This window comes from Anopheles gambiae, chromosome 3 (genome assembly GCF_943734735.2).
Source record: "Anopheles gambiae chromosome 3, idAnoGambNW_F1_1, whole genome shotgun sequence".
Taxonomy (NCBI): Eukaryota; Metazoa; Arthropoda; class Insecta; order Diptera; family Culicidae; genus Anopheles; species Anopheles gambiae.
Window position 1 is genome coordinate 1,466,364 of NC_064602.1, and position 19,741 is coordinate 1,486,104.

Sequence of the window (19,741 nt, forward strand, 5' to 3'; positions counted from 1 at the left end):
GTCATTAGCGTCAACACACTCGAGCACACACACAACACAAACAGTATCGCGCGCGCTTGGTGCGCTTAGGGTTTATTGTGACTATTTTGTTTAAAATATTTTCATTTTGCTGCATGAAAAGTGAATCCATCAAGCATTGGGAACGGTAGAAATCATGAACAGTGCCGCGAAACGCCGCTCTGGTGCGGATGGGGCAAACAAAGCCGCCGCACCGCAGCAAGCACCGGAACCGATGGACGCCGACGCCGCCGATGATGATGCGTTGATGTCGGAAGATGAGGAGGGGGGTACGCGTATCGGCGGCATCTACATACCGCCACCAGTGCCCCCGTACTGTTCAACGGAATGCAAAGGGCCACGCTTGATCATCGAGCGCATCACGAATTACAACTTCAAGAGCTATGCCGGGCATGTAATGCTGGGACCGTTCCATCAACGGTTTTCCTCCATCATTGGCCCGAACGGCAGTGGCAAAAGTAACGTAATCGACTCGATGCTGTTCGTGTTCGGCTACCGGGCCCAGAAGATCCGATCGAAGAAGCTCTCCGTGCTGATGCACAACTCAGCGAAGCATCCGAACACGAACAGCTGCACGGTCGGAGTGCACTTCAAGCAGATCGTCGATCGCGAGGATGGTTCCTTCGATGAGGTACCGAACAGTGCGTTCGTGGTCGCACGAACGGCATTCCGGGACAACAGCTCCTACTACACGATCGATAATAAGCGGGTACATTTCAAGGAGGTGTCGAAACTCCTCAAACAGCACGGCATCGATCTCGACCACAATCGGTTCCTCATCCTGCAGGGTGAGGTAGAGTCGATTGCCATGATGAAGTCGAAGGCACAGACGGAGAACGATTGCGGGCTGCTGGAATACCTGGAGGACATTGTCGGTACGACGCGGTACAAGGTGCCGCTGCTGAAAATAAACGAGCGAGTCGATGCGCTGAACGAAGAGCGCACGGAGAAGCACAACCGGTGCAAGTTGGCCGAGCGCGAAATGAAGGACCTCGAGAAGCCGAAAACGGAAGCGGTCGAGTATTTGAAGCAGGAAAACACGCTGACGCGCACACGCAACCAGCAGATTCAAAAGTATCTGTGCGAGCAGAAGCGCAAGATCGGTGAGTTCGAGGTGGAGCGGGACCAGGCGGCCGGAATTCTCGCCAAGCACGATGAAACGTACGACGCGCTGAAGGCGGAGCGCGTCGAAAAGGAGAAGCTGGTGAAAGAGGAAATCAAGCAGTACGATGAGCTGGTAAGCGCGAAGGAAAGCAAAGAGTCGACGCTGAAAAACTCGCTCGACAAGTTTGCCAAGGTGCAGGCCAACATGCGGGCGACAAACGAGCGGCGCAAGAAAACCTTGGAGCAGATTGCGGCGGAGGAGAAGCGGCTTTTGGAGCTGCAGGACGTGCCGAAGAAAAATAAGAAGGAAATTGAGGAATCGGAGGCCAAGATAGAATCTCTTACGCGTCAAAAGACCGAAGTGGAGGCGAAGTTGACGGCAAACCTGGCCACACTAAAGGACGAGACGAAGGTACTGCTGGAGGAGAAGGAAAAACTGCAGACCGAGCTGATCGAGCTAAAGCGTGCGGTCGATGAGAGCAAGTCCGCCCTGTCGATCGCCGAATCGGAGCTGAAGATCTGCCAGCACGATGAAGTGACGGAACGGCGCAAGCTCGAATCGCTGCGCTACTCGTACGAAGAGACGGAGAAGGATCTGGAAGAGAAGCGTGCCCGTCTGCAGACGCTCGAGGAAGCGCTGCCCGTGACGCGCACCGAGCTAGAAACGGCCAAACAGAAGCTGCAGGAAAACACCAACGAGGAAAGGGAACTAACACAAACACTGCGAGCGGTGCAGGGCAAGCTGCAGGAATCGATGGCCGCAATGCAGTCGACACGATCGCAGGGTAAGGTGCTGGATGCGCTGATGCGCCAGAAGAACGAAGGACGCATCCCGGGCATCCTCGGGCGGTTGGGAAACCTGGGTGGAATTGACGCCCGGTACGATGTTGCTATCTCGACGTGCTGCGGTACGCTGGATCACATCGTAGTGGAAACCATCGACACGGCCAAGGCGTGCATCGAGTTCCTGAAGCAACACGACATTGGTCGGGCATCGTTCATTGCACTGGAGAAAATACAACAGTACGAGCGGAATTGTCACACCCGAATCCAGACGTAAGTAGCTGTCCAGAAATTGAGCGAATGTGGAGAACGCATGTTTGTATTGAACCTTCCTTCATTTCAGACCCGAAAATGTGCCCCGGCTGTTTGATTTGATTCGCGTTGAAGATCAGCGTGTACTGCCCGCGTTCTACTTTGCGCTGCGCGACACACTGGTGGCCGAAAATCTCGACCAGGGACAGCGGATTGCGTACGGACGGCAGCGATTCCGCGTGGTCACGATCGGCGGTGACGTAATAGAAACGTCCGGTACCATGTCCGGTGGTGGCCGTTCCCAGCAGCGTGGACGCATGGGCACCTCGGTACAGACGAAGACGTCCGCCAGCGAGCCGGCCGGTGCATCGAGCCGCGAGATCGAGCAGATGCAGATCCGGGCGCAGGAAATCCAATCCCAGATCAACTATCTGCAGGAGCAGCAGGGCGAGCTGGAAGCTACCATTCAGCGGCTGACGGCAAAGCTCAAGCAGCAGGAAATGGAGCTGAAGCGAATGCACATGGACGTGGCGAGCCTGACGCAGCAGATGCCACGGCTGAAGGAGCAGGTCGACTGGCAGGCGGAGCGTGTCGCCCGCACCCATTCGGATCCGGAAAAGGTGCGCGCTTTGGAGGCAAAGGTAGCGGAATGCAAACAAGCGTTCGACAGCTCGTCCACCAAGGCGGACGCGATGCAGAAAAACGTCGACCGGTACACGGAGCAGATCAACGAAATCACCAACAGCAAGGTGAAGGTGCTGCAGACGAAGATAAACGGTCTCGGCAAGCAGATCGACAAACTGTCCGCCAACATATCGAAGCTGACCGTGGAGATCAAAACGTCCGAGCGCAATGTGCAAAAATCGAAGGACAAAATCAACAGCATGGAGGACGAGGTGGAGGCAGCCCAGTCCGCGATCCGTAAGGGCAACGATGAGCGTACCCAGCTGGAGGAGGAAGCAAACAAGCTGCGCGAAGAGCTGGAGGAGATGAAGCTGGCCATCGAAAAAGCGCACGAAGGTTCGTCCAGCATCAAGAAGGAAATTGTGGCGCTGCAAAAGCGCGAAGCGGAGGGCAAAATGAAGCGGCTCGAATTTGAGCAGATTCTGCAAACGATCGAAACGAAGCTGCAGGAAACGAAGGACACACTGCCGCACTGGCGGGACAAGGTAAGGCTATTGTTTCGTACGGTTTTATTCAATGTTTTAGGATCACGCTTTAAACGGGACTGAGGAATTCGATTTTAAAAAGTGACACAATCACACACATACACACTCCAACAACAAGGCCCATTTTAACCACGTGGCACGTGTGGTTGACGTTATTTTGGAGTAACAGTATAAGAGATGTAAATGTTATTATTGCATGCAGTAGTTCGAATGCGTTGAAACCGATTTGTCGATTTCCTTTTAAAACCACCCAAAACACCTCTTGTTATTAGGGTAATTACATCAAAGAGCGAACAGGATTAAATGCACTTATCTGTTATTGTTATCGTTTCCGCTGGAGAGTTGTTCGAAAGGGTAGGTTACCAGTTAAAATGACTAAAAACGGGACAGTACGTTAATATACGACTAGAGCGTGTGGTAAGAGCTTGCGCTAATAGGGAGCACATCCAGAGAAAGAGAACTTGTGCATGTATAGTTTGAAATGGCGAAGAAGTTGACATTCGACTGGCTCGCAAAATTGGAAAGTATCTTTGATATGCTGTTTAGACGACTAAATGCTGGAAAGTGCAAAGTATAAGACAAGAGAAAGCTCCACTCTGAAGATGCTCTTATACCACTATATGCTGGCGTGTTAACACGGTCCTTTTTGGTGCAATCTCACTCCAAATATTGCAGTGCTTGGTTTGGTTTGTTGTGTTAACTGTGTTTGAATATACTATTAGGATACTTTCCCTAAAGCACACACACACACACGCGCACACTCGCTGTCCTCTCATTTTAATACTGTTGCTGTCTGTTGGGTATGCTTATCGATCGGACAAACAATTCCTACTCCGCAGCCTTTTACAGCTGATGTGGATGGAGTCGAATTTTGTCATCGATATCGAGCCGTGCTGAATCGATCTCGGAGACGGTGGGCAGTCCGCTTGGCCACTCCAGCAGCTCCGGTTCGTTGTGCATTATCATTTCCGCTTCCGCTGGAATGCGATTATGTAAAGAATGTAAAAGGGAACTCAAAGGAAGACGACATCGATCCCCTTACCTTGTATTCGATGTATCTTTGTGCCGTAGGCGAGGTCCGCGTAGTATGCAACTACAAACGAAAGCGGTACGATGGGGGCCAGCGTTCCGGGGCGCTTGGTAGTGCGGAACCGTCCAATCAGTCCGACGGTCGATACGGCATAGAACGAGGCGAGCCAGTAGAACAGCTCCCGTGCCCGCGAAATTTGCATTGCCGTTTCACGTTCCTTCATCTGGAAGTGCATCTGAATCCAGCGTTCCATCTACGCGAAGAGTAGAGGTCCCGCAAATGAGTTGTGTGGCGTTTTCGAGCTTGTGTGTGTGTTATTTTATCGTCTTACCTTTATTTTGTTCATCTCGGAAATGTATTCCTGATTCTTTTTGACCACTTCCATCCCGGAGGGATGTGAAAAGAAGCTTCCCATTTTGGTGCGTGTGTGTGTTGTGCGGGACACCCACTGCGAATCGATTGGTAATGCGTGTTTTCAACGCAGTAGGCGAAGCAGAGGCACGTGGCTTACGTGGTTTTGGATTACGCTTTGTTGTTAGGTAAACACTCACAATTGTCCTCGTTCTTTACAATCGCTCCTTTCGTTCGTTTCGTTGGTGAAGATGAAGGCAGGGTGGTGGTAACCCTCCGGAAACTGTCAACCGGTGAAAACATTGGCCTCATTTTCGGCGCATGCGATGTAGGTGGAGGGTTCAAAAGTCAACGGCCGTGTTGGTTGTTTTTTCTGTTTGAATATTTTAATCGCGGTCATAATATCCTAAATAATTCATGTATCAATTGAATTGCAGCTCAAGCCACTCAAGCTGCACGAAATCCCGGAAGAACCACCGCAAGAGCCGCTGAAAGAGTACACCGAGGAAGAGCTGGACAGTTACAAGCTGCCCGACCTGCAGTACCAGATCTCCATCCTGGAGGAAAAGCTGAACGCGAACAAGCCAAATCTCTCCGTGATCGATGAGTTCCTGAAAAAGCGGGAAGCGTATCTGATGCGTGTCGCCGTGCTGGAAGAAATCACCGCCAAGCGTAACGAGATGCGCCAGCTGTACGACGATGTGCGCAAGAAGCGGTTCACCGAGTTTATGCGCGGTTTTCACATCATCACCAAGAAGCTGAAGGAAATGTACCAGATGATAACGCTCGGCGGCGATGCCGAGCTGGAGCTGGTCGATTCGATGGACCCGTTCAACGAGGGCATCGTGTTCAGCGTGCGGCCTCCGAAAAAGTCGTGGAAAATGATTTCCAACCTTTCCGGGGGTGAGAAAACGCTTTCCTCGCTGGCGCTCGTGTTTGCGCTGCACTACTACAAACCGTCGCCACTGTACGTGATGGATGAGATCGACGCGGCGCTAGACTTTAAAAACGTATCAATCGTTGCGCACTACATTAAGGTAAATGGGGAATGGACGGAGCTCCGGCTGGATGATGGGAGAGTATGGGCAGAATTATTTATCTTTTTTTTTTCTTCTTCACTCCAGGAACGTACCAAGAACGCACAGTTTATAATCATTTCGCTGCGTTCCAACATGTTTGAGCTGTCGGACTATCTGGTGGGCATTTATAAGGTGAAGGATTGTACCGACTCCGTCACGATCAAGAACGATCCCATGAAGACGTCGGGTTCGACGCAGCAGCAACAGCAAATGGAAAGACAGCAGTTTGGTTTCGGCAACAATGATAATCTGCCGGGTGTGGAAGAAGTAGCGACTGAATTAGAAAATGCGAACGAAACTGATGTGGCAGCGAATGCAGAAAATCGGAGGGAAGATGAAGTAGCAGCGAATGTAGAAAATTCGAAAGAAAATGAAGTAGCAGCGAATGTAGAAAATCAGAACGAAGACGAAGTACAACCGATGGAAGTGGAAGAGGAGAGAGATGAGGGAGTAGCAGCAGATGATCCAGAATGAGTTGTGTGAGAAGCATTAGCTATAGTACCTACATTTATCTATTTTCCATTAGATAAGTTTAACACCACTGTACACAATAAAACTGTTTTAATGTACTCGTTAAATTGTGCAGGGATGTCTATTGTGTCTCCCCGGGTGGGATTAGACCGACTGCTTTGCGCTTTGTACAAAGATCAATGCACTTGCAGTGCAGTGCGCTGCAACGTGCCTATTTTAAACAAGAGTTCCGCAAATGCGTTAGCGGGGTTTCGTCTTGGTGTGTGACCTTTTGTGCGATCAAATTGCAGCTACAAAGCGAAAGTGAAGAATCAATCTGGCGTGGCACGCGGCCGTTGGCATTTTTGTTACCGTGCCGTTGCCAAACGATCGATGAGCGTTAGTTGCTTAATAGGTGAAGAGTAAGGACCGGGGCTAGGTCAAGTTCCTTATGGGCGATTGAACACAGCAGCAACGGAAGCATGAAGGGTTGATGCAACTTTTTGAAGATAATTTCACAATGTCTATGAAATTTGCGGAAAAATAAGGTAATGTGTAAGCGATCGATTGTTCTTTAAATGCTGCCGGGAGTAAACGGAAGTCCGATTGGAAAATGCACGCCGGTGCAATTGCACCACGACAAAAAAGAAGGACGAAATCGATCAAGATCGGTATTCAAGCTCGACCGAAAACTTCTCTCACCGCTCCCCATCTCTCGTTTGCATGAGAGAGCATCTCAAGGTCAAACAAAAGTTCGCATGTGGAGCAGGTACTGCCAGGCGCTAGTCGTTGACAGCAATGTCCGAAAATCTTGGCGGATGTTGTGTTACAAATATCTGTCTTTAGCAAAGGTATTACAGTTCATAAAAATATGGAAAATTAATTAAAAATGTTAAAATAATTGCCTAACAAAAACTAAACGCAAATATCCTTCTTTTCAGCACCTACCGAACACTCAATTGCCCGGTCGGATGGATCCCCTCTGTCAAGCCTGCCATGATTGCACAACCTGGTCGTAGTTCCCTCGCGCCTGCGTATAAAATCCACTTCACTGTAATTTTACATCATCTTTGTAGCAGCGAGCGGAAGGCATCATTTATCAGCAAACAGTGAAGTGAAAACGGTGCTCGGTCTCTCGGTGCTCTATCTTCTTTGCCCAAAGTAAAAGAAAAAATGTAAGTGCGTTCAGTATCTGCAGGCCATTTGGGTTGGTTCCGGTGATGAGTTTTGGGCGGTAGAGTTCGGATACCAAACACCCTTTCTTTCCAACGAAACGTTTTCTTCCATCTCTTTTCGGTTTGCACACGCACTTCTGTGGATTTTTCCAGAACATTTCCTCCGATTGTTGGACATTTTCTTCCTAACCGGCGGCGACTGCATGTGTGTGTGTCTGTGGTGAAAGTGAAAGAGACTACTTTACTATTGCACAATAATTGCATTCAGGCACGCGTGTGCATTGTGTGAGTGTACGTGTGTGTGTGTGGTTGTGGCGGTTAAATTGATGCATCCGGTGTAAAGTAGATTGCAATTTGCTTCCGTGTAAAAGCATCCATTTAACCTTGAGCTTATCAGGCAAAGGTCACCTTTCGGTTTTCATGATCCTTCGCCCTGAAACGGGCCAGGCGTGTGCAAACGTTTCGAGGGGAGGAAGAGCATATCGAAGCAACCATTGCCGTGGGTGAAAAATCACGCGATTGCTTTCTTTTTAGGGATTTTCGAATAAAAAATGGGTTTTATAAGTTGCACAGACAAGCGATTATGTAAGGACGCTAGTTGGTGCAATGGAAATGGTTGCATTTTACACGGAAAATGGCATTTTTCTTCCCTTCTCAACCGGCATATGTATCGAACGACCTCTAGATACAGCTAGAGGTCAATGAAGACGCGCCTAACAATATCCCCCCTCCCCTTGGTCGAAGCATACACCCGTTTCGCCTTCTTCTTTTCCTCCTCAAACCACGTCAACATTATGGGGATGGGGATGAAATGTGATGCAAAGTTACATTTATTTTCTGAAATTTCAATTTTATGATACACATTTGAGCTCAGTTGAATCATCTTAGGAATTTTTACGAAACGAACAAAGCGAAGAGTTTTAAATTTTTAGCATATTTTTCTTAATTGTAAAATTAAAGCATTACAGCAGTTATAACCACCGACTATTTAAAATACGACTATTTTTCAAAATCAGAGTAGGCCAACCATCCACCCTGTGGGCACTTATCACTTTCTAAGATAAGAGCGGTTCGATTATCGACGGAACTGGCAAAGAGGGCCAGGTGGATTGTCGCTAGGAAACAGAAAGTATCAAACAACATCTTTTTCCCCTTCTTTTTTGGTCCGCTTTTGGCCCGCGTGTATGTTCCGACAACCACTGATAACCTCCTGGGGTTGTAGCGTACACGTAAATAACAACATAAATTCATCCGCGTCAATAAGCATAGCACCAACATCATCACAGCAACGCCAATACCCTATCTGCATCGAACGAGCATGATCCGTGGAATTATGTAAGACGGGCCTCCGTGTTTTAGCGATTAATTTAGATGACGTAGAGATCCAACGTTCTATTGGAAAGGCTTTACTTTGAAAGGGACTTCGGGGAGTAACCTAAAATTTTTCAATTATAAATAAGACCTTTTATAAATCTACTCTCTCTGTCTCTCTCTCACTCTCTCCAGTTCCAAGATGCCGTTCAAGAGTATTAAGGCCCGTCAGATCTTCGACTCCCGTGGCAACCCGACCGTCGAGGTTGACCTGGTCACCGACCTGGGACTGTTCCGTGCTGCCGTCCCGTCTGGCGCGTCCACCGGCGTCCACGAGGCGCTGGAGCTGCGCGACAACGAGAAGGCCAACTGGCACGGCAAGGGTGTCCTGAAGGCGGTTGAGAACATCAACAAGATCATTGCCCCGGCTGTGCTGAGCTCCAACCTTTGCGTTACCCAGCAGAAGGAGGTAGGTCTGGTTGTCTTGTCGCTCGCGTCGCCACGGAAGAGGACAGATGTCTATTTTTATCGGTTCACAAGAAAGACGAGAAAGAAGCCATTATGCAATGGCGTGTGCGGCTTGTACTCATTGCTTCCTTCTCTCTTCCTACTAGCTCGACGAGCTGATGCTGAAGCTTGACGGAACCGAGAACAAGTCGAAGCTCGGTGCCAACGCTATTCTGGGCGTTTCGTTGGCCATCTGCAAGGCCGGCGCTGCCAAGAAGGGAGTCCCGCTGTACAAACACATCGCTGATCTCGCTGGCAATGGCAACATCATCCTGCCGGTGCCGGCCTTCAACGTCATCAACGGTGGTAGCCACGCCGGCAACAAGCTGGCCATGCAGGAGTTCATGATTCTGCCGACCGGTGCGTCGTCCTTTACCGAGGCGATGAAGATCGGCAGCGAGGTGTACCACCACCTGAAGAACGTCATCAAGGCCAAGTTCGGGCTGGACGCGACGGCCGTCGGTGATGAGGGCGGATTCGCCCCCAACATCCTGGAGAACAAGGAAGCGCTGAACCTGATCCAGGACGCCATCGCCAAGGCCGGCTACACCGGCAAGGTCGAGATCGGCATGGACGTGGCCGCGTCCGAGTTCCACAAGGAGGGCAAGTACGATCTGGACTTCAAGAACCCGAAGTCGGACCCGAGCGCCTGGTTGACGCCCGACGCGCTGGAGCAGATGTACCAGGGCTTCATCAAGGACTTCCCGATCGTCAGCATTGAGGATCCCTTCGACCAGGACCACTGGGACGCGTGGAGCAAGATCACTGCCAACACCACGATCCAGATCGTCGGCGACGATCTGACCGTCACCAACCCGAAGCGCATTGCCACGGCCGTCGAGAAGAAGGCCTGCAACTGTCTGCTGCTGAAGGTGAACCAGATCGGCTCGGTCACGGAGTCGATCAATGCCCATCTGCTGGCGAAGAAGAACGGCTGGGGCACCATGGTGTCGCATCGCTCCGGCGAGACCGAGGACACGTTCATTGCCGATCTGGTCGTCGGTCTGAGCACGGGCCAGATCAAGACCGGCGCACCGTGCCGATCGGAGCGTTTGGCCAAGTACAACCAAATTCTGCGCATCGAGGAGGAGCTCGGCGCTGGCGCCAAGTTCGCCGGCAAGAGCTTCCGCCATCCGCAGTAAGAAGGATATTATTCTCTCCGCGAGTCGGTGGTTCCACGCGTTGCTGGCGGCCGTGCAGAGCGGGTTAGTTTGGTCAGTGGTGTCGTACGTTGAAGAAGGGCCAGGGAGCGACGACCTAGTCTCAGACGTGCAGATGTGCACTCAACATTAGTCGTCCTGTGAGCGAAACCTCTCACCCCGACCACCATCATCATCCTCTTCGCTGTTGACGCAAGCCAACTTACAGTAAGACCCACTAGCCCCGCTAGCGCCCACAACAACTCACCCCACCAACTTGAACCTCGGTATTTATCGTCATGAAGCTCTAATACGCAAGAAGCATAAATTGTAAGGCTTAAAGTTATTGAATGTTATAATTGTTAAATGAAAGTGTGACAAGTACGTTTGTCAATGCATTACTGAAAGTACATGATCATTCGATAATAAACGGAAACCATGGTAGGAATACACAATGGAAAAACGTCTATGCTTTCTGTTCGATCCGAAAACATGAAAAGGAGGGTACTGATGTCTTTGTAAATCGGAAAAGGTAAAGAAACGCCAACGAGAAACGAGCAACATTCAAAATGAGCGCATTTTGTCATCCACGCGAATATCCCGAAAGGGCCGAAAGGAAAAGTACGCAGCCAACAAATCGGTCCGCTGTCAGGGAAAAGGTGAGCCGAAAACAAAATCACTGTTTGTACACAAACCCAAACAATCCACACCGCGGTGGCACCACAATGTAAGTAAAAATGGGTTTTATTGCACCTTTTGGTTGCCTGAACGGACAAACAGTGATGTTGCATATTGCACTTTCTCCCTTCCCGTCGGTCTAGCGCGTTAATGCCACGAGTGTGAACAATGTTGCCGCATAGCAGCTTCTAGCGCGTTACGAAATCACACCCTCTTCCTGGATGCAGCTATTCTAGGGCGGTTGAGAAACAATCGCGATCTCCCTGTACCATCCGTACTCCCTAACCGGAACCGTCCTTCCTGCAAGATGGCAAAGAATTGGATGACTAGAACGAAGAAAAAGTTTCTCCGGCTTCACCCGGCGTGGCGCGTGTACGTGATCCTGCTCGGCCTGCTGGTGCTGTACAACGAGGTGCTAATTTATGTGTTGCAAAAGTTCAAGTGGTCAAATATTTATTGTAAAGAAGGTTTGTAGCACGATGCGGAAGGGTTCTTTCCTGGATGCAGCGGCACTAATTTGGTTTGTCTTTCTCCAGCTGACTGTGTAAGGATTTTGCTTGTAGCGGATCCACAGATTCTGGGCAAAACGTTCGACACACACTTCTATGCCGGGTTGGCCAACTATGACTCGGACCGTTACCTGGCCTGGTACTACGAGCAGGCGGTCGAGCATGTGCAGCCAGATGTGATCATCTTTCTTGGCGATCTGATGGACGAGGGCACGGATTCAACCGAGATGCATTTCGAGGAGTACTACACACGCTTCGGAGCGATCTTTCCCACTCATCCGACCGCGAGGTCGATCTACATACCGGGCGATAACGATATCGGCGGTGAGGGTCGGCAGCCGCTGAATCCGATTGCGAAGCGGCGGTTCCGTCAGTACTTCTCCGAGCGTCCGGCATGGGTGATTAACGACAATCTCACGATTTACAACATCAATCGGATAACGCTGGAAATGACGTTGAACGATCCGCGCATGGTGGACAGCACTGGGTCGGACGTTTCCGATCGCTACCTGCGGATATTCGTCAGCCATATGCCGGTGCTGGATGTGCCGTCCAGCTTCACCTACACGGCGATACACAACCTGAAGCCGAACGTGATCTTTTCGGCCCATCTGCACGTGTCGCAGTTTGCGCGCATACACCGCAGCCGGCTGAAAACGGTCCAGTATAAGCCGCTGAGCCAGGACAAGCGTACGGCGTACAAGGTGCATTCGTTCGATCTGAGCTACCATCAGGATACGCAGGAGCTGCTGGAAATCATCGTCCCGACGTGCTCGTACCGGATGAGTGTACCGGACATTGGGTACGGTTATGCGGCCATTGGTAAGTCTCCCCCCTCCATTGGAAGTTTTTTTTTATTACAAGCTAACTTTAACCTTCTTCTCCAATTCTCTATGGCAATCCAGATGGCACCACACTGAAGTACACCGTGCTGTGGACGACACGGCGCTTCTATCAACTGATCTCGTACGTGGTGATGTTTGCCGTACCGTTTGGGCTGGGTGTGCTGTATCTTCTGGTGAAATTTGTACGCGAACACTGCACCTGTCGGCCACGGTATGAACGATTGCCGAAGTAACACCCGGACCGGTAAGGTAGGTAGGTAGGTAGGCGGCTCGTGTACTTGTGCAATTATGTGGCGAGGCAGTTAGCGAATAAATTATGAACGTGAAGCAATGTTTTTCTACAAACAGTACAGTCGTGCCGATTGTTTCACTAACGCACGATGTAAAGCCGAAAAGAAGTGCTTCGGATGTAACATGAAGAGTAATCCCTTCCCAAAACCCCATTCTTTATTGCTAAACAAGGATCGATAGTTGCCTTTTTAGAGCATTTTCATTTCGACTCCAGTTGCTCGTGCGCGAACTTGGTTTAAAATCAATGTCTACCGAACAGAACGGTTGGCCGAACAGGTGATTGTCACATTTGTGCTTGTTGCCTCTAAGAAAGAGCTGCTGAAGTTGCTTGGGATATCTTCCCTCGTGGACAGTGATCGATCGTATGTTGTTGTACGACAGGTACAGTGACGTTAGATTGTCCATATCGGCAAATGCGTCCATGGTGACACTGGTCAGCTGGTTACTCATAAAGCTTACGGCGGTAAGGTTCGTCAGCCGGTTGATACAGTTTGGCACACTGGTGAGTTCGTTGGATAAGAACGATATAAAGGTTAAGTTCGTGACCTGCTCCCATTGGCAAAAGTCGACCGTTTTCAGACGGTTGTAGGCGAAAGAAACCGTTGCCATGTGCTCGCTCGAGAATCGGCCAACGAGCAGTTCGATCTTGTTGTACGAGAAATCTACATACGCGAACCATCCGATCGGTGCGAGTACCTCGAGATTCAGCACACTCAGCTGATTGTGGTTCAAAATAAGGGAACTGAGCTGTCGCTGCTGTCCGGCGTGCGGCGTACTGGTGATTGTGTGGATTTCGTTGTAGCTCAGATCGACCGTATGCAAAAACCGACACCAATGCAGCAGGTCCAGGTTAAGATGCTGGAGGTGCGAATGCTGCAGACTGATGTGTTGTAAATTTGTCAAATTTTTAATCGTTGGCGGGATCTGCTGCAGATTGCTGATCCTAATGGACAGCTCCCGCACGGCATCGTTCGGCTGGAAGTGGATCCATCTGAGCTGCGTTATATGCACGAACAGGCAGGTGATGGCGAGATAGCTCGGAATTATGATGATCTGCACCGGTTGCGAGTCAGTGATTTCCAGCTTCCGCACCGTGTCGGGCAGGTGTACGATCGTGGCCTGATCTACCGTCAACGCTTTGACGCGCGTGAAGCGTATGAATGTTGCCCCGTGTGTGACGTTTTTTAGCTTGGAGAGATCAGTCTTCAGCACGCCAAGATAATGGATGGTGCACTCAACCCCGTCGTAATCGCTACAGTACCACTGGAAGCCAACTGCCCAGCTGGAGATGAAGGCAAGGAGCCCAACGAAGAACGGCGCCTGAAACGGGATGCGACCGATAAGCATTGTTTGCTTTTGCTGTTGCACTAGCAGCACTGAGTGAAATCCGCTTGCAGCAATAATGCTTCATTCAAATGCGATCCATTTCCGTGAAATAAGAAGGGAAATATCAAGCGAAATAATAGCTTAATGATGACGAGATTCTAAATAGCTTTCCGCTTTGCGGCTTTGCTGCATTTCGGCTTCGGTTAGTGTAATATTTACTGTCCTTGAGGAAGCGCGTGGCACAAGCGCTTGCTTGTATTTATTAACAAGTCACTTTACAATTACAAGCTGCCTATGAAATGTACTGTTGTTGTTCATCCACCCGGTACGGAACGATACATTTGATTTGAATTCAATGTCCAACGGACAAAACGCTACACCGGAGGAGAGGTCACACTCTGCCTGATTGTTACTCAAAATAAGCTTCGACAACCGTACGGGATAGTTTTCCTCTCGGAACGTGATGAGCGAGATTCGGTTTGCAGAAAAATCCAAAGTCGTAAGATTGTCCAGCTCACCGAAGCGTTCCATGTCGACCTGGGTGAACTTGTTGCTCCCGAACCCAACGTAGCTGAGGTTCGGCAGGTGATGTATGCAGTTGGGAACGCGGGTCAGCTCGTTCGCCTCGAACGACATCTTTGCAAGAGTCGGCATTGCATCCCACTGGCAAAAGTCGATCACTTTGAGTCGATTGTGGGAAACGATCAGAGTTTGGAGATGGTCGCTCGAGAACCGCCCTACCAGCAGCTCAATTTTATTGTGCGATAGGTCCACTTGCTCAAACAATCCAATCAGCGGCAGAAGCTCGAGATTTAGTATTCTGAGCTGATTGTTACGGAGATTGAGTGTGATGAGGTTGTGCTGCTGCAGACACTGGAGAGTGCTAGCGAGGGTGTGTATTTTGTTGTACATCAGGTCCAGCGTGTCCAGCTTGCGCAACCACTGCAGCAGGTCCAGGTTAAGGTAACGGATGTAGGACTTTTGCAGCTTGATGTACTTTACATTGTTGAGGTTTCGTAGCGATGGTGGCACCAGCTGCAGATTGCTGGAAACGATCGACACCAGCAGGACAGCCTCGTTGGGCTGGAAGTGGATCCAGTTGAGCTGTGTCCTCGCAATGGTCAGACGCTGGATGGCGCTCGCACTGGGCAGGATGAAGTGTATCAGTGCTCTTGAGTCAACAATTTCCAGCTCCTCGACAGTTTCTACGAGGTGTTTGGTGATCGCGTGATCGAAGGTGAGCGTGTCCAAATGTTTGAACCGCATCGACGCTATCTCATTCGGTAGCTTCGTTCGTAGTGCGGAAAGATTAGAAATGGAAGGATCAAGACGCACCACGGTGCACTTGGTATCCCGGTTTCCTTCGCAGCTCCACTCAAAACCATCCACCGAGGTCAGTACACCGAACAGGAGAGACCAACGGAGAATGGAAGAGTCAGTACGCATGATGGCGATTCACTTACAGTACTGATGGCACAAATTGAAAAATAAAACGAGGAATCTGTCTGCTCTGCGAATGTCGATGCTGTAAATGGCTTAACAATTTTTTTGGAAATTGAACCAAACGAGCCACATTGTTGTAAAGCTACACGATGGTCAATGATAATTGGATAAAGTGCGTGCGACTCATTTAGCAGCCTCAGGCATATTGTTATTGTACGCACGTGCATGCGTGCATTAGTTTCGACAGTAACTTCCCACTTAAGTTGTTCCCAAACCGCCCCTTCAATATAGTTTGTGGAAATAAAAAAGGTTCAGCTAGTCTCCCCTAGATGACGCCACAGAAGTTTTATTCGATAGCCAATACATTTTAAGTAACGATCGTTAGCTGCTCTCGTAAAGAGTTGTTATTTCGTTCCCAGTCACTATTCTTGTCCCTTGATTTAAATTCAATTTCCAGCGGACAGAACGGCATGTCATTATCGTGGCTACATTCCACCTTATTTTTGCTCAAAATAAGCCTTGACAATCGTTTGGGATGTCGATCTTCGTGGAAGGCTATGCGTGAAATCTCATTCGACGATAGATCCAAAGTAGTGAGATTGTCCATCGCGCCAAACACGTCCATGCTTACACTCTTGAGCTTATTGCTTTGGAAGCCTACGTAGGTAAGGCTCGCGAAACGGTCAAGACAGTTGGGCAAGTGGGAAAGCTCATTCGATCCAAAATATATGAAAGTAAACCGTGGCACAGGTTCCCACTGACAAAAGTCAAGCACTTTGAGACGATTGTTGGATAGCTTAATACTTCTCATGTCATCGCCAGCAAATCGTCCAACGAGCAGGTTAATTTTGTTGTGCGATAAGTCCACATACACAAACCATCCGATGGGAGCAAGAACCTCAAGGTTAACGGTTTGGAGTTGATTGTTGCTCAGATCCAGCAAGAAGAGGCGACGCCGTTGGCCATCGCTAAGCGTACTGGTGATCGTGTGGATTTTGTTATGCATCAAGTCCAGCGTATCTAAAGACCGACAATCAATCAACAACTCCAAATCAAGATGCTGAATGTAAGAATACTGCAGTCGGATTACTTCAAGGTTTTTCAAATTCTTCAGCGACGGTGGTATCTGTTGCAGGTGGCTGGAAGTTATCCAAATCCCTTCGATCACGTCATTTGGCTGGAAGTGAATCCAAGCTAGGCGCGTTTGCACTACAGTGAGTTGTTTGATCGTAACGTTGCCTGGGACAATGATTTTCCTCAACACTGTCGAGTTCCTAATTTGCACGTTTGCGATTGTGTCTTCAATGTGGTTAAATATCGAATGACCGATCGAGGTCCCTTTGAAGTTGCGAAAGTGCATAAATTTTAGCCGCGTTGGTAGTTGCGATCGTAGTGAGCCTAGACTTATCTTTCTGGGATCGAAACGATCGATAATACACTGATCACGTATTTCACAGGACCATTCCAGACTCAATACGCAGGAAGTTAAAAATGGGATTGAAAGCACGTAAACAAAAAGTAGTAACTTTCCACGAGCACTAGATGATCCGATCAAAGATTTGTCCCGTTGAACAATACACCAAGTCATTTTCGCAACGATAATAGTACTGATTTTTCCGAATATTCGCGCGTATTGTAAGGCAGCAAACGAATAAAGTTGCACGTTGCTGATATTGCTAATTAGTGTGGCAAAAACTGTGCATACAAGTACTCCAATTGTGCTTGCAAATCATATTGGGGACAATCAAAGCACGTGGAGAATAGTTCTGTTTGAACTCCATTAAAATGACATTAGGCAACAAATACTATATAAGTTGTAAAAGCTATTAACTCTCCGGCTAGTTGTAGATTCTGATTGACGAAGAAAATACGTTCGCAATATCGTTCAGCACCAAAACATGCTGAGTTTGACGGATTTATCACAATTTCGGCGATCAACGATCGAGTGACCAAAACCACTGCCAACTCCAGACTCTCATTTTGAATGATTGAAATATATTTGTTAGCCTCAAGTGACGATCGTTAGCTGCTGCTGTATCTTCAAATCTAGGTGCTGAATGAAGGAATGTTGGATTCGAAGTTCTTCAACGACGATGGTATCTGTTTCAGATGGCTGGAAGCTATCCCCACTCCTTTGATTGTACACCGCCAACAATATGACCGAGGGTCAAAACGAGCAATGGAATTACAAGTGTAACGTTATTTAGTAGATCTAGAATATCAAAACACACACAAAACACGTACAGAATTTCATTTATCACCATTTTATTCACACATGAAACAAATAGACTGCATTTATAATGACATTAAGTTACGAAATATCTTCGCAAAAAAATCACTGTTTTGTTAGTTGATGATTCTAACTGCTGGTGGAAATGCGTTTGCAACACTCTCTCGCTTCAATGGATTATTAGTTAGAAAGACATCTCGCAAGCTCGAAGGTATGCGATTGACCCCGCTAGCTGGGACTACCGTCTGAATTGCATTACTGGTAAAATGTAGCGACCTCAGCTCAGTTAGCATCACAAACGAATCGATCGTAATGCGGGTAAGCTTGTTGTGGTTGAAGTTTAGAAACTGTACCCTTCGCATACGGCCCAAGCATTGCGGAATGTGTGACAAGCTGTTCACGGCCAAGGAAAACGATTTTATCAATAGCATCGTGTTCCATTCGCACATATTGATCGTAAACAGATTGTTGTTGGATAGTATGATCGTTGTAATCTTTGGATTGGAAAGACGACCAGCAACGACCTCTATTTGGTTGTACTCCAGATCGATGATTTCGAGTGCACGCATGGCTGCGAACACAGTCATATTGACATGTTTAAGCTTATTGCTGCTTAAAGACACTCTTGCCAATGATGCATAGCACTGGGACGTGGCACTAGAAGCTTGGAAGGTTAGGCTAGCGATGAGGTTGTTCTTTAGATTAAGACTAGTAAGAGCGGATAAGTTACAGAACGATTCGAAGGCGATCTGTTCGATGGGCGATTGACTTAGCTTGAGGACGGACAGCTTGGGTAGGTTTTTCAGCGTTAGTGGAACAGTGGCTAAGCTGCTTCTCAAGATGTACAGCTTCGAGAGTGTACCGTTCGGTAGGAAATGTAAGCGACTGAGTGTCGGCTCTGCAATGATAAGCTCCTTGATGGACGTTGCATTAGGCACAATTAAAGTTCGCATAGAGCTGGACTCATGCAACTCTACCGTTGATATGGATGATGGAATGTTTCCGAACAACGATCTGCCTACAATCGGTGGACTGATGAGATTTTTAAATGCGATACTTTGTGCTTCATTTGGAACGTGGTTAAACACGAACGTCCCTTCCAGGCTGGGTTGGTAGTTGGAGACGGTGCACTTGTAGTTGCCGTTTTTCTGCTGACAGATAAATTGAAACGCTGAACTGCTCGGCACAGCAAGGATAATGACAACGAACAGGCTGAAAGTTGATAGACACTGTGTATACTAAGTTTGCTAAAAGAAGGGTCGTTCGCATTCGGACCTTCGGTGAGCGTGAATCGATGCGTCTCTCTTCATAATACTGTGCTGTTAACGACTGAAACGAACAGACTGTATATTAGTGCTGTATACGTGCCACTGACAGTAATAGGCCATCAGAAACGAATTTGCCGATCTTCAAACGTGGTCAGAATGTTGAAAAATAAGGGGAAAAAACTGTCCATTGAATTCAAATAATTGATCATTAGCAGCACTAATATATTTGGTTTATATATTTGATAGTGATTGGGATATTCAATGCCGTACACTACATCAGACACACCTGTGGAAGTAGAACCTAGTCAATCTAACTCGAGTATTGCGGTAGGACCTTAATCATTTCCGGAAATGTTCAGTGGAACATTGATTAAGTAATACTTAAATGAAATTAAGTAACGTTAAGCGTACAATTTATTGAATGCTTTAAGTTTGTATTTGAATTTGTTGTAGCATCTTTTTCGAAACATTCAAATAATTCACGCGGCTGTGTCGCATATCTATCTGTAACAGTTTCGGTGGAACCGAATCTTCGCGCAGTATGAACGATACTATCGGATTCCAAGAGAGCCGAAGGTACTGTAACACCTTGAGCTGAGCAAATGCAGCCAAGGACACGCTGGACAGAAGATTATTCTCCAGATTGATGGAGTAAAGGTTGGGAAATTTGTGCAGGCAGTCCGGAACACCGATAAGTTTGTTCTTTTCGATGAAAAGGCTAGTCATGTTGGGCATCAGGACCCACTCGCACGGGTCGATCTGAGGCAGTAGATTATTGCTTAT

At 48.3% G+C, this 19,741-nt stretch overlaps 7 protein-coding genes across 12 annotated transcripts in view; 4 read left to right on the plus strand and 3 right to left on the minus strand.

Moving 5' to 3' along the window:
- On the plus strand, positions 1 to 6,364 carry LOC1278132 (structural maintenance of chromosomes protein 4). The gene is made up of 4 exons (XM_317674.3): positions 1 to 2,178; positions 2,249 to 3,326; positions 5,145 to 5,744; positions 5,832 to 6,364. Exons 1-4 carry the CDS (start codon positions 155 to 157, stop codon positions 6,258 to 6,260), a joined length of 4,131 nt encoding a protein of 1,376 aa, XP_317674.3. The 5' UTR covers positions 1 to 154; the 3' UTR covers positions 6,261 to 6,364.
- LOC133393839 (plasminogen receptor (KT)) lies at positions 3,334 to 5,149 on the minus strand. The gene is made up of 3 exons (XM_061660617.1): positions 4,688 to 5,149; positions 4,369 to 4,609; positions 3,334 to 4,303 (listed from the first exon to the last, which is right to left on the minus strand). The coding sequence occupies exons 1-3, from the start codon at positions 4,769 to 4,771 to the stop codon at positions 4,170 to 4,172; spliced, it is 459 nt and encodes a 152-aa protein (XP_061516601.1). The 5' UTR covers positions 4,772 to 5,149; the 3' UTR covers positions 3,334 to 4,169.
- Positions 6,365 to 7,253: 889 nt separating the features above from the next.
- On the plus strand, positions 7,254 to 10,831 carry LOC1278131 (enolase). 6 transcript variants are annotated; one of them, XM_061660622.1, is made up of 4 exons: positions 7,400 to 7,470; positions 8,634 to 8,746; positions 8,918 to 9,191; positions 9,337 to 10,831. In XM_061660622.1, the coding sequence occupies exons 2-4, from the start codon at positions 8,730 to 8,732 to the stop codon at positions 10,369 to 10,371; spliced, it is 1,326 nt and encodes a 441-aa protein (XP_061516606.1). In that variant the 5' UTR covers positions 7,400 to 7,470; positions 8,634 to 8,729; the 3' UTR covers positions 10,372 to 10,831. The 6 variants fall into 6 exon arrangements, with proteins under 6 accessions (XP_317672.2, XP_061516602.1, XP_061516606.1 ...); XM_061660619.1 differs by having other exon boundaries at positions 7,429 to 7,532; XM_061660620.1 differs by lacking the exon at positions 7,400 to 7,470 and adding an exon at positions 7,515 to 7,532 and having other exon boundaries at positions 8,428 to 8,746.
- Positions 10,832 to 10,983: 152 nt separating this feature from the next.
- Positions 10,984 to 12,745, plus strand: LOC1278130 (uncharacterized). Its single transcript, XM_317671.5, has 4 exons — positions 10,984 to 11,095; positions 11,190 to 11,513; positions 11,583 to 12,377; positions 12,461 to 12,745. Exons 2-4 carry the CDS (start codon positions 11,354 to 11,356, stop codon positions 12,631 to 12,633), a joined length of 1,128 nt encoding a protein of 375 aa, XP_317671.4. The 5' UTR covers positions 10,984 to 11,095; positions 11,190 to 11,353; the 3' UTR covers positions 12,634 to 12,745.
- Positions 12,573 to 19,741, plus strand: part of LOC1278126 (uncharacterized) — a 29,293-nt gene continuing 22,124 nt past the window's right edge. The window contains exon 1 of the mRNA XM_061662173.1: positions 12,573 to 12,657. The gene's annotated coding sequence lies outside the window, so the exon portion shown is untranslated. The remainder of the gene's footprint in view (positions 12,658 to 19,741) is intronic.
- LOC133394009 (toll-like receptor 13) lies at positions 12,848 to 15,283 on the minus strand. Its single transcript, XM_061662164.1, has 3 exons — positions 14,456 to 15,283; positions 12,944 to 14,011; positions 12,848 to 12,853 (listed from the first exon to the last, which is right to left on the minus strand). The coding sequence occupies exons 1-3, from the start codon at positions 15,281 to 15,283 to the stop codon at positions 12,848 to 12,850; spliced, it is 1,902 nt and encodes a 633-aa protein (XP_061518148.1).
- Positions 15,824 to 16,990, minus strand: LOC133394012 (protein flightless-1-like). The gene has a single exon (XM_061662174.1). It carries the CDS (start codon positions 16,818 to 16,820, stop codon positions 15,828 to 15,830), a length of 993 nt encoding a protein of 330 aa, XP_061518158.1. The 5' UTR covers positions 16,821 to 16,990; the 3' UTR covers positions 15,824 to 15,827.